Here is a 13,867-nt window from a genome sequence, read left to right as displayed (position 1 = left end):
AGTGATTATAAAAAAGCTCTGTATTGAATTAATTTCGGAGCTGGTAATGTTTTTTACAAATCTTGAGTCAGACGAAGTAGTAGCCTAACCAATACTGCTAGATCCTCGCTTCAAGCAGCAAGGTTTTGGGGATAACAGAAAGTACAACTATGCACACTAGTTGTTGATAAGGACGCTAAAATCGACATCCATGGAATACACGCCTACGAAACTACTAAAAATCGTTGGTGGTGAAGCGCGATCACCATTTTTTTTTTGAAAATATTATGTATTCCGGTGACTTCAGTACCATGTGAGCGAGTTTTTCCGAAAGCAGGACAAATTTGCAGTGAAAGATGTAATAGACTTTCAACAGATAACATTGAAAAGATAATGTTTATAAATTAAAAATAAATAAAGAAGATTATTGTGATGGAAACATATCAGAGAAAACCTTCAGTAAAGTAATATTTTTACTATTCTCTGCACTGATTATTGTTTTAAACTTTATTGTTTATGTCTTCCATTCTTTACATATCCGAATAAACCATTTCTTGAAAAGAGCCGTTGAGCCGCTCAAATGAGCCGGCTCTTTTCATTGAGCGCATGGCTCTGAGCCGCTCACTGAAATGAACCGTTTTGCCCATCTCTGAACTCCACGATGTGCCTCACATTATGGAGTTGTCAGAATTCACTTTATGTTGCGTATCTAAAGTAGTTTGTGTAGATTGTGATTAGCTTGTATTGTTGCCAAAAAATATTATTCTCTGCATACAGAATGACTTGGAAAATGGAGGAGAAGGATTTGGTCACTCAACCCTACTGTTCGCAAATGTTTGTATATGTGTTTGTATGTATTTGTATTTTCTTTTTTTTTCGAGTTTCTGCTGTACTATAAACTATGTTGCTTTTTTTTTAAATTCTGGATTCCAAATAAGGTGGTTGCAGAATTATAATTTCAAATGTCTTTCCTCGTCGATTCTATGTTGAGCCTTTTTTTTTTTCAAAGGGTCGAGGAACTCGGATTTTAAAATCAGATTCAGTGTTCACACACACACTCTCGTGTACTGTGATGGTGGATGCGACTGTGTGCGAGAGTGTGGCCGTACGAGATGTTAAGGTCGTGGGATTGCAGCTGCATTGAATGATATTGGTGTGGATGCATTGCTTTCCCTCGCTTTGTTCGGACTCGCTGCTTCGAGCGGGCAGAGTGGTTTGTTTTGACGTAGGATTACGTCTTTCGGGAACATATTGGGGTACAAATTGAAAATCGAAAAACGAGCACATCGTGAAAATTGTCCAATTTCAAACGCCTATTGCTCAGTCATTTCACGATGGATTGATGAGATTTTTGCGTCAATCGATTTCTGCACTCCATAACAATTTTTGATATTGAAGAAAATAATATATGACTTGAAACTAACTATCGAACAGTTCAAAAATCTCAACCCCTATCTTAACGGAAATACCCACTTCTGATTGGTCGAAATTGACGACACATGCGGCGGTTCACTAACAGAGACATCAAAACCAAGCTGCCTGGGGGAAATCGGCATTGCAAATGCATGAAAGTAGGGGGGATTTTTGCTCCCACCGAAATGTGTTCCATCAAAAACAAGCTGCCTGGGGAAAATTGGCATAGCAAATACATGAAAGTAGGGAAAACTTTTGTTCCCTAACAGAGATTTCAAATTCAAGGTACCTGGGGAAAATCAGCATGTTAATACCCTCGTGGTTGATAGATTAACGCGCGCACAAATGGATAGTGCTCATTATAACTAGCGTGGACATTGCTGATTGCATATGTGCTGACAAATATGTTGAGGGCGATGAACGAGTGTTTTTAGTGTTTAAGAATATTGAAGAATAGTAAGAAAGTTAAAGAATGATGTTTCAATGAACTGAATAGAACTTATGTTTGATAGGATATAAATGAAATTTTAATTTGGAACTTTTATATTGGTTACTTCGTGAAATTTCATATAAAAAATTTTTCTCTGTAATAAAGTAACACGTTTTTTTTTTCTGGTGAGAAACAATGATAAGTGTGTTCTCTTGTGATACGCATCACTAATCACCATCCTTCTATCATCAGTCGGTTGTGAACACTGGTGGAGTGAACAAACAATACCTAGCAACCAAACAAAACCGCTCTTTTTAGGGCCACCAAATCATTATCGAAGAGTTTAACAATGTTATTCTTCAAACATATCCAAAATCAGCATACAACAGATAGCCTAACGGAATCCTACGTCAACTATGCGGTCGTGTCTCGGACACAACCCTCCTATGACTTTTTTTTTTCGTCAGTTGTGCAGTCAAATTTTTGTGTGAGCTCGGATCCACTGTCAACGTAGCCTTGGGTGCAGTTATGTTGAATCCGAGTACATATGGTTTGATTGTACGATAGCTAAGATAGGGAGACGAGCTATTTTGTTCGCTTGGTCTGGCCGATTTCGGGTGGCGCGAGGGGACACTGACAGCCGCACCAGTGCAATTCTGTGTAGCTGTTTACTTCTCGCGATTGCATACGATTCGAGTGGCCCCATTTTCGCACAGAGGTTCATCAAATCTAACCAAAATATGTAACTAGTATGAACATAGTAGCTTTAGTGAGTTAATTTATACTCTAATTGAGGGTGATTGTTTCTAGATGAGTTCTCTCGGTTACCTTCTCAGGTTTCCCCACAGTTAAAACTTCGCAGTTGCGATTGGATTTCGATAACAAATATGTGAGAAAAAATTTAAAATCTAATTAATGTTACAAGTTTTCCTTCTCAGGATACCTAAAGATCTCTGCCGCGTGTTGAGATGAGATTTTCAAAATTTAGTTCCATTCAATAGATCGCGTTTACATTATCACATCACTTACCACAGTGAATCCTGATTCTTACCACTTCCCACTAACAATTATCCCTTCCTTGATAAACGCTAGGGAACCACGCTATAGAGGCGACCCTTCTGGCCTTCGGGCGGCGAATATCATACTAACATTCCTTCCCTTCCCCTGGTGACTGTAAGGACGTGGCCGGCGTCGTTATTGACCATTTAAAGCTCGAATCACCAAAAATTGCATAACGAGAATGATTTGCTAGTCCCAAGCGTCATTCTGTGTGTTCTTTGTGCAATTTGGTTGGTTCAGGTCAATCACGGAGAGCAACTACGAATTGTACAGTATACCCAAGCTCAAGCTCAAGCTGTAATGTATGTAATTTGTTGTCTACTATAGTTTGACGAAATAAAGAAATAATGCGAAAAAGAACAAAAACTCATAACATTTATTGGTGCATCCTGTATTTAGAATGTTGAACGAAATACATTTTTTATATCATACATATTGAAGGAAAATAGGTTTATCATGGCTAAAAAAATTCGAGGGGTTTTATCCGAAACACGACCGCTTAGGACGTAGGACCACGTAATTATTTTTTAAAAATTTGTTTGTCATTTCGAATATTGTTTGCGAATACGTCAAAATTTCATAAATAACTCTTTAGTAAAAAGTTCCGGGGACTCCGAAAAGGGTTAATGGCTTGCGAGGTTTTGTAGAATCATTTCGAGGAGCAACGATTTTTTATTGCCTTTGCGAGAACAATACACTGTTTGGGGGGTTTTTGTTGTGTGCTTTTTGCATTCCATCGTGTATAATCTACAGACATGAACGAGAAAGCGCTGAAGTGAACTTCACACAATTTTGTTTTTGCTTTTGGGGGTGCTCCCTTGGCCGAGTGGTTAGCGTCATAACTAACATGCCGGGTGTTCGGGTTTGATTCCCATTCTGGTCGGGGGAATTTTTCGTCAAAGAAATTTCCTTCGACTTGCACTGTGATCACGCGTATTCTAGAGCTTGCCACTCAGAATGCATTCAATGCGTGTTATTTGGCATAGAAATCTCAACTAAGTACTAATAAAAATGACGCAAGTAATACTACGTTGAGACGGCGAAGTTCCCCTAGGAACGTTAGTGCCATTGAAGAAGAAGAAGAAGAGAACAATACACTAGTTGGTCATATGTCGCAATTTGTTTCTTTATATCAATGCACGCTTTGCATTGAGTAGGGGAAATGGGAGGAATTCGGACCCCCAAAGCAAATCGCCTAATATTTCCGAACCAATACGGTCTAAATGAAAAAGCTCACTGAGCTACACTTGTTTTCTCTCAATCAATAATGTTTAATCTTTATATCAAGCTTCACATTACCAAATATACAGTGAGGGGCAAAATAAAGTGTCCAAATTATTTTTTTTCCATTTGTTTCATTTTTCGTAATTTCATGTGTTTCGTAATAAATGTTTCAAAACACATCATAATCATTTTTAAAATATTATTTATTATGTTCTTTTCAAGTTTTGTTAATGTTACGCTGGTAAAAAAAAATTTCTCTGATAGAAAAAGTAAAACAGTTAATATTGCAAAAAGCAACAGGGGCAAAATAAAGTGTCCAACTCGAAAATCGATATGATTTCGATTAGTTTCCATAGTGAGGCCCCTCGAATTTGTTTGTTTTGTGTATTTTGACGTTGCATAAACAACTGGCTTGGCTCTGGAGCATTCAAACAGATGTCTACATCCGAATAAGTTGTAAAATATGGAGAACGCAAAACATTTCGGTTCCATTCCGTTGTTCATCCGGAAACTGGTTGTTCGTGATGTCAATAATGGCCAAATGCACTGGGAAGTGGCCAAGCACTACCAAATCAGCAAGACAGCGTTATTAAAAACAGAAAGTGGGTTATATCTATGGTATAGCCGCAATGGTGACAATGGTAGGACTATCGTTGAATCAGTGATCCTTTGTTTGAAGTTGAATCTGAATCCATTCTGAATGAATGAATAAATGAATATTTGGGGGACTTCGAAAACGAGAGCGTTACGTTGGAGGTACAAGGTTTTATGCATCCAATATTGGATACGAAAATATCCTACTGATGGGGAAGAATAATCTTCAGAAGCTATCCTGTTAATTGCGATTGATTGAAAAATCACAAAACCAAATGTATTTGGTCACAGTGTTACATGGATAGAAAACATTAAAATAAACTCTTTCACATGAATGTAATTTTAAATTCCCAGAGGAACTGGCAGATTATTTTCAGTAACGATTAGATATTTCCACAATTTCCTCGATAGTGGAAGCCCACCAGTGGTTAATGCTAACTCGAAAACCATCTGTTAATAGCACTTGATTGAAAAATATTTGGTCACAGTGTTTCATGGATAGAAAACATCAAAATAAACTCTTTCACATGAATGTAATTTTAAATTCCCAGAGGAACTGGCAGATTATTTCCCGGATCTTTCTCGATGCTGAATGGCATCCAAACGGAAAGAATTCCGTGCGTGTATGTGTGTGTGTAGCGGCTGCTTCGATGGTCACCTTCTCTTCTCCTGAAGGATCGGCTTCTCTGTGCTCCCTCACAGTTTCAAACAAACTGCTTGTGTTTCAGGGCAGATTTCGATCCTTCGCTGTCCAGCATCCTCAGCAACGATGTTGTCTTGTCGATGTCCTCACGAAAAATGAATGCGTCTCACCACCAGAATATCGCTTAAGTATGCTTTTTGTGCGTGATTAAATCGAGAGAAGGCATGGTTTACGATGGCAATTTGGAAGACAAACTAGAGGGGAATAAACTCTCTGAGCTCGAAACTTTCGGCGACTGAGCAATAATCGATTGCGGGCGCATACAATATTGGATACGAAAATATCCTACTGATGGGGAAGAATAATCTTCAGAAGCTATCCTGTTAATTGCGTTTGATTGAAAAATCACAAAACCAAATGTATTTGGTCACAGTGTTACATGGATAGAAAACATTCAAATAAACTGTTTCACATGAATGTATTTTTAAATTCCCAGAGGAACTGGCAGAATATTTTCCGGATCTTTCTCGATGCTGAATGGCATCCAAACAGAAAGAATTCCGCGCGTGTATGTGTGTGTGTGTGTAGCGGCTGCTTCGAGATCTTCCCGGGGAACCGTTTGTGGCATCACTCTCCTCCTGATGGATTCATGTCTGGCCTAAGGTGCACAAACAGGCTCTTGGTGGCACCGTTCATCCGCGCTTTCATGATAAACGAAGAGCTTCACCACAACAGCGACAACATGCTCCAATCGCTGTTCAATTAGAACTGAGTGGATTTCCGAGCGGCGCTCGCTTATATACCGATTGGTGATTTCAATAGCCTGTTTTGAAAGTAATTTTAAGACTATTGAAACAAGTTTTTGGATCAAAAAGTAACAAGTATAGAACGCGTAGACATTTTATCTTTCGAATGAAGTGTTTATCATACCATTTCGTTCAGTTGTTTAGGAGCTATTAACGCTCAAAATCTCGGTCTCCGGCGTAACACTTTCGTTTTCGAAACTTTGATTTTACACCCCGGTATAGAAATGAAAGACGTAGTCCTACGTCAAAATCATGAAGAAGATGAAAACGTTCGGATCGGTGGTGGATCGCTCGGGAAGAGGACGGAAGCCCAAGACAGATGCCAGAACGGACAAGAAAATCATTCGTGAGGTGAAGAAAAACCCAAAAATTACGATCCGGCAGATACAGGAAGAGCTCCAACTTTCGGTATCGCGTCGTACTGTCCGTCGCCGCACCCAAGCGAAGAAATACCATAGCAAGATCGCAGTGAGAAGGCCTTTCATCAGCCAGGTTGTAAGTTATGGCTAGCTCAGTGGTACTGGTTTGTATAATTACCTCAGGGTCGGCTCTTACCTAGGAACGAGGTGGACTCACGAATACAACGGAAGCTGTTGGTGATGGATATGATAAGAATATGATCGTAATAAGGACAGAATGGTAAGTGTATTTTTTTAAATTTATTATATATTTTTTCCTTTCTTTTCAGGTTAGTAGGTTAGAAAATCGTTGCGGCCGAACAGGAACAGGTTGAATCCAGGTAAGTATGTTGGTTGATAATAGAGAGAGAGGGTTTCTGTGGGTTTTTTTTCTACTCACGGTGCCCGCACACGGGGATCGGTCTCATCGGTCCAAGTAACGATGAGCGGTGGCTAGGCTCGACCAGACCTCACCGCTCTGCAACCTTCGAAACGTTCGACCGACTCACCCGTATACGTGTGGAGCAGCGATAAAGTTGGGGGCTCGCTGACCACCGGCGTTTTCTCCGAGGTACCTCTTCCGTCGTTTGAATCCAGCGAGGAGGGTGAATGTCGCCCGGCTTGTGCGGTTCCTAGGACGTGCAACTCCTTCTTCCCTTATTGTCACTCGCACTTCACTCAAAAAGTACAACTTTAATTTTGACGATTTTTCGGTATAATTTCTTCGACGGTCCGTGAGTTAAGACCGATTCGAGCCATTCTAATCTTCCTTTACGGCTCGAATCCCTCTTTTACCTCTCTCTCTCTCTCTCTCTCTCTCTCTCTCTCTCTCTTCTATCCCATCTCTCTATCCCCTTTCTCTATCTCCTCCTATTAATCTTCTGCTCCTTTTTTTTCGTCCTTTAGGACTAAAGATTCCTCATTCCTCATAGGTTGTAAGGAATCATTGTTAAACATTGTTAGTTTTTTTTATATTTTTTTTTGAATTCGCGTGGCAGCATGCAATGCCTTACAGGTAGGTAGGTGATGATGGGATTTGGGCATGTATTAGTAGGGTGTATAATTATGGGAGGTACACTCACTCTTCGGTCCGTATTACCATATGGTTTATGGTTATATTTTGTTGCGGTTTTTGTAACCGTAACAAGGTGAATAAGGCTAAGCGGCTCAAGTTCGCCAAGGAACACGCCGATAAACCGCTCGAATACTGGAAAACAGTGTTGTGGACCGACGAATGGGGTGGGTAGTTTGGTGAAAATTGACGGAATCATGACAGCTGAGTCATATTGCAATATCCTGCGGGAAAACCTCGAGGTATCCCTCATCAAGACGGGCTTCGAAGAGCGCTTCGTTTTCCAGCAGGATAACGATCCGAAGCATACGGCCAAGCTGAGGAAGTCATTTTTCCGTTCCTGGAATTTTGGAATTTTGTTACCAAACGATCACGTTTCCCCACCCTTCCCCCCTCCCCCCTCCACCGATGGGTTTCCAACACGGAAACGCGTAATATACAGTTGAACAATCCGCATCCGAATATAAAACACATAATTCCAAAGATACATATTCAATATTAGAAAGTTAATTTATGTTAACAGTTTTATTTCAGAAGTGTATTTCTTCTATCTGGAAATCTTAAAGCTTCCTGAGGTATTGGCAGCAGCAACAACAATCCTTGAAGTGGATTGTATATTGTATATGAGCTTCATCAGTGCCGAATTTTTCGAGTTTTTGAAGCGCACCAAAACGAACAGGATATTTTATATGCATTTATCAATTAAAAAGAATTTCAGGGAAAGAAAAGATAAAGTAGGAAGCATGTACTGATATCTATAGATCTTCACTTGACAAAGGATTGAGGAGTAACGGGTCGAAATATCAAAGCGATTCCCGAACGCCTGTAGCTTCGATATAATTGATCACATGAAAATAAAAAAATAGAGCATTTTCAAGCTACAAATTTCTAGTTTAGACATATCGTACTCATTGATTTTTTACTAACCTTACCCGAAAAATTATATTGTATTGCTCTTTAGTTTCTCCCATTTATGTTGTTTTGATTTTCTTCCACTTAAAACCTTATCAAAACATCATTTATGACATTCCAACAGTTTACTAGAGAGTAATTCAACGCCAAATTGATCAGCCACTGCCCCATCCTCACCCATTATTTGAAATTTGTTCAATTTTTTCAAAAAAAATATAGCTCTGCCCATTTGAAATAAGTTTTTGAGGGATCAATTAACTTCCTATTAAAATTTAAAGAAACTTTCTCATAAGTTGAATAAAATATTCTTATATACAGGTTGTAAGGTAGTCGATCCGAAATATTTCAGATGATAGAGGATCATGTTTGATGATACAAATCTTCCACGCTTATGGTCAAATCCCAACTACGAAAGAATTATTGAACATCCCTTTTTGCCTTAAACTGATATTAATTCGAAAAGTACGCTGCTCAGCACGATTCAATTGCTTCCATTTGAGGTAATTTTGCAAAAAAAAAATCTGTTGTGAAACATTTAAATTAGGGGAAGATAACAAGAAGGAAAACAGTGTGGCACCAAAGAAGGCATTGTAGAGTGGTTGGAGAGCTTCAATTTGGTTTATAAAAACGATTCAGTTTATCATGCTTTTTTGGAAAAATTAATAAAAACCCATAAAAGACACATTAAAAAGTTCTTCTTTACTTCTTAAGGTTTCTTGGTTACAAAAAATCCATTTATTGATAAATATGGAGAGTTTTGAAATTCTTGAACATGCATTATTTAATTTAATTTAAGATGATTGGATTCAAACAAAATAATCTTCCTGTCCACGTGGACTCAGTGTATACCCCCTCCCGCCTCGCCGTGGATATGCGCTTTTCGCTTTTCCTTCGTTGTTTCTATTCTAGCGGCTGCATTAATTGCCCGTTATTGACAGCTCTGCTCGGGAAAGCATACAAATGGACAAAACAAATGTATGGGCAAATGGGAATGCTTCCAATTTTCATCAATTTAAACCATATACAGATTATGGGAATGTTATGTTATAGCATATCAAACAAATCATAGAAAATTTCCGATTCGATTGGTATGCAAATCGTTAAAATCCGTTCGCAGCAAAAATAATTATTAACGTTAACTTTATTTCATAAAAACGTGACCTGTTTTGTGATTTGGCATCTCTAATGTAAGACGGGGTCTTACATCGAAAATCACGTTTACATTTTTTTAACGTGATATAATCGAAATGTTGATGTGCTGTAAATCTATGAACAACTACTGGTAGGGGAAAAGGGGAGAATTTGGACCACCTATGCAAATCGCCTAATATTTCCAAACCAATACGGTCTAAATAAAAAATATCACATTGTATACTGAGCTACCCTTGTTTTCTCTCAATAAATAATGTTTAATCATTATATAAAGCATCAATCTACCAAATATATCATAAAATAAAAGAGATGATTTTTGGACATTAAAATTAGATGCGGGGTGATTTGGACCACTGTGTGTTTAATCGAAAAAATCATACTTATGTTTATGTAAAGTATTTTGGGATACTGTTACAATCAGCAACAATGTTTTGGGATCGATACCAGGTGTCTTGGCCAGATTCCAGACCAGAAAAAAATGGGTAGGTTATATCTATGATATAACCGCAAGATTGACGTGGGACTACCTCAGCTTAGCAATCATTTGTTTGTTAGATTAAAATTTTGATTGAATGCAGAAATTTCCGAATTCAATTGAATTCAATATATTTGCTTTGTGAGTAAAAAGATAGTATAATGCCATGTAAGGTCAATTCATGCAATAGATTATGTTCTTCGTTAAACAAACACATTTCAGTCAGAATAAAAATGACCCCGATTTGCATGTATTTGCAATGCCGATTTCTCCAGACACCTTGGTTTAGAAGTCTTTATTAGGTAAACACATTTCAGTCGGAACAAAAATACCCCTGACCTGCATGAATATGCAATGCCAATTTCCCCACGCTCCTTGGATTTAAAGTCTGTGTTAGGGAAACACATTTCAGTCGGAAGAAAAAAACCCCAATCTGCATGAGTTTGTAATGCCAATTTCCTCAGGCATCTTAGTTCTGAAGTCTGTGCTGGGGAAATACATTTCAGTCGGAATAAAAATATCCCCAACTTTAATGTATTTGCAATGCCGATTTCTCTAAAGCTGCTTGGTTTTGAAGTCTGTGTTAGGGAACACAGATCGGTGCGAACAAAAGTTCCCATACTTTCATGTGTTTGCGATGCCGATTTCCCCAAGGCTGCTTGGTTTTGATGGCTGTGTTGGGGAAACCGTGAATCGGGCCAATTAAAACGAGGTAGTTGGGGCGTTTAGATAACGGTTAACATTTTACAGTTATACAATTGTTTATCTGATGAAAAATAACATTTTATTAATTGCGATAGGAGCGTAGGAATATTCCGTATCAATTGATGCAAACATCTTTCCGATCCAGTAAGAAATGTTCGAGTTATAAGCATTCGGAATCTTTCATTTTTTCCTGCATGTTCTATGTTTAGGTTTTCATTTTACCACCCATATATTCCGGTTAGACGTAGTCCCACGTCAAAAGATTGACACCATCTCGAATTCTGCATGAATCTTTTCACTGCTGTTCGAGCATATTCAAACACTTTTGATGCTTGGTCAATGAAAATCCGTTCTCGATGACCTGAAGGAAATTACATTACACAAAATCCAAGTTGAGCCGTAACTTTTGAGATAAAGGAGTGGTCCAAATCACCCCGTGTTACCCTAATGCATTTACACATATCAAACTTGCACTGTTCGTTTTAGAGCATATCTACGCAGTGCTCTGATTCTACGCCGTTCACTCAAGAAAGACAAAAAATATCAAATTCCGTTGGACCAAAATGTAAATGTGAAAGAAACAGTTATTCCTTTTGTATGATTACTATTTGTAGCATAGCACTATTCCGATGGTTTATGACTGCGATGGGTGACACACTCGGAGCAACATCAAATCAATGGAGTCATAGTCACTAATAACACACGCGCTCCGAATTAATCATTTAATGACACATTGAGCATAGCTTCAAATATTCAGAGGCGACAAACAAATGATTCTTATGTTAACCCTATACGGCCTATACTCACTCCATGGTGCCGCACTTTCCGTAAACATCCACCTCCATAAAGCGCTGGATTGCCCGTACCAGATCGTCCCTCCTGGAGAAGGTTTCGCAGTGCGATATAAACTGTACCCCCATCTTGGTTTTCACCGTGGCCATCTCGAGTAGCGTTTGGTTGAAAACGACCTCGTGGCCCACCATCTGCGACTGGAGATCCTTACCGGGTCTCACCACGCGCCCACTATCTCGCTCAACAAAGTTGTTATAGTTCCACACAATGTCCGAATCTAGCCGATACGTCATGGTCCAGTTGAAGAAATCATGATCCCCGCCAAGGAGATGCTTCGTATGGGCAGGCGATTCCATGGTCGCCGCCACGAAAATCTGTCTGCTCGAGCGAACAGAGGGTACCTTTCTGAACACCGAATACGCCCACGGTTCGGCGATGTGGAACACAAGAGCGTCGTAATCCGTCACCACTGGCAGCAGGTCGTGATTGCTGGTGAGGACACAATCCGTCCGGGGGCACTGGGTTGCTCGGAAATAGTCCGGTCCGACGGTTTCCGTTGGCAGCTTCCAGAGCTTGTCCTCGAAGAAGTTGGTGTAGAGAAGGATGTATTTGGTTCGCTTTTCGGTGATGGGCTTGTGGTTCTGGATGTGTTCTTCCAGGATTTGATAGTAGCTTATCGATGGTTTGAGGCACTGGGTGTGGATGAGTAAGGCAGTCGCTATCACAAGTGTGATGAAACCGAACGCAAGGCACAGGGTGAGGCGGCCCCGTCTCATTTTTCTTATCATAGTGGCACCTGTTGGTGATAGCGATCTAATGCGTGGTATGGTGTATTGATGGGGTTAACTCAAAGGTAAGGTGCGGTTGATTCACGCGCAATCACATTTTTTGTACTTATTCCAGACGGACGATGCTATCACAACGGGGTGTGAACGCGTTCGCGCTATCAATCGAACTGATTCACCGAACCACTAGCCGAGCAGCTTCAAGCCGGCAAAGTGGTCTCTGCGTGTGTTCCAACGCCCGCTAAAAAGATGCACAGTGGAAAAAAGCTAACGCAACGTTTCAATTCTACAGTAAAATGTTTGTCGAATTCTGAACAACTAACGAATTGCTGCTTCTCTCTGCTTCTCGATATTGTGAATCTAATGCATGTCAAAACCGAATCTTTTTCACTGTGCATATGACGATAGAGAGTGATGTTTCTTTTAGACGAAAACTATCGGCATTAAGGCGCCGCCATGGAAATGGAGCAATTGGTGACTAACGGTCCCCGAAATGGGAGATGTCCTTTGTTAAAGCGGGTTCGAACCCACTCTGGGGGGCGTTCCCCCGGAAGGAGTCTTCATAGTGAGGTAATTTGCTGTCTAACAACAGAAAGTAAAACCTACGTTTAGATTTGATGTGAATGAAACCTAACAAGTGTTCTTCTAACGTGGTATCGTATTCCATGTGAGTATTGGGACAAACTGCGTTTACGAGGTATGCTTTTGCATGTTTTTACCCCTCTAAAAACCGTTTCGATAGCACCTGAAACCGGAGAAAACCGACAGAATAATGAGCTCAAACGGGCGCACTCCAATCGGATGTCACCCATGTTGGGCTTATCCGAAACGATCGCCGACACATTTACAAAGGCGAAGTACACAAAGAACCACAAACACCTAATCTAAAGTAAACAACGGTCAGAGCCTGCACTTAGCTATTGGCAGCATTGCCTAGGAATGCTTCCATATTTGATGAGATAGAGCCGAGCGGAGTTGTATGTCGGTTGCAAACAAATCGGTTCCCTCGGCGTTGAAGCGTGAAATAGGGGGGCGAACGTGATAAACAACATGGATTGGGATGTCTCTCTAGGATTGACATCTTTCGCACTGGCTCCAAACAGTCTGCAGACCGGGCTGTATCATCATAATTTGGATAACATCGGCGAGGGGGAGTGAAATGCGATCCTTCACAAGCTAGGCGAAATTTGAATTATATGCTCGTGTATTTTTTCTGGAACGTGAGTAATATTCATTGAATGGATCCTTGAGTTTCGACGATTTAAGTATATAAAATATATGAACTGATTGTAGTGTAATTGCTAATGAACCTAATTTTCAATATATACAGGGTTTCCAACTTTAAATTCCGAAAGTAAATTGAAATAAAACACACTTAGAATTCGAATTTCGATGAAATTTTTATTTCAAATTAAAGTTTGGTTTATG

General features: G+C 39.7%; 1 protein-coding gene across 1 annotated transcript in view; it reads right to left on the bottom strand.

Annotated features, from left to right (window-relative positions):
• Positions 1–12,611, bottom strand: part of LOC129762922 (alpha-(1,3)-fucosyltransferase C-like) — a 30,030-nt gene extending 17,419 nt beyond the window's left edge. Inside the window, exon 1 of the mRNA XM_055761537.1 lies at positions 11,670–12,611. Within this exon, the coding sequence (XP_055617512.1) occupies positions 11,670–12,442 (773 nt within the window). The 5' untranslated portion in view covers positions 12,443–12,611. The remainder of the gene's footprint in view (positions 1–11,669) is intronic.
• Between the last annotated feature and the right edge of the window lie 1,256 nt (positions 12,612–13,867).

The sequence above is a fragment of the Toxorhynchites rutilus genome, chromosome 1 (genome assembly GCF_029784135.1).
Source record: "Toxorhynchites rutilus septentrionalis strain SRP chromosome 1, ASM2978413v1, whole genome shotgun sequence".
Taxonomy (NCBI): domain Eukaryota; kingdom Metazoa; phylum Arthropoda; class Insecta; order Diptera; family Culicidae; genus Toxorhynchites; species Toxorhynchites rutilus.
The sequence above is the reverse complement of the archived record's forward strand: the minus strand, read 5'-3'. Positions and strand labels throughout refer to the sequence as shown.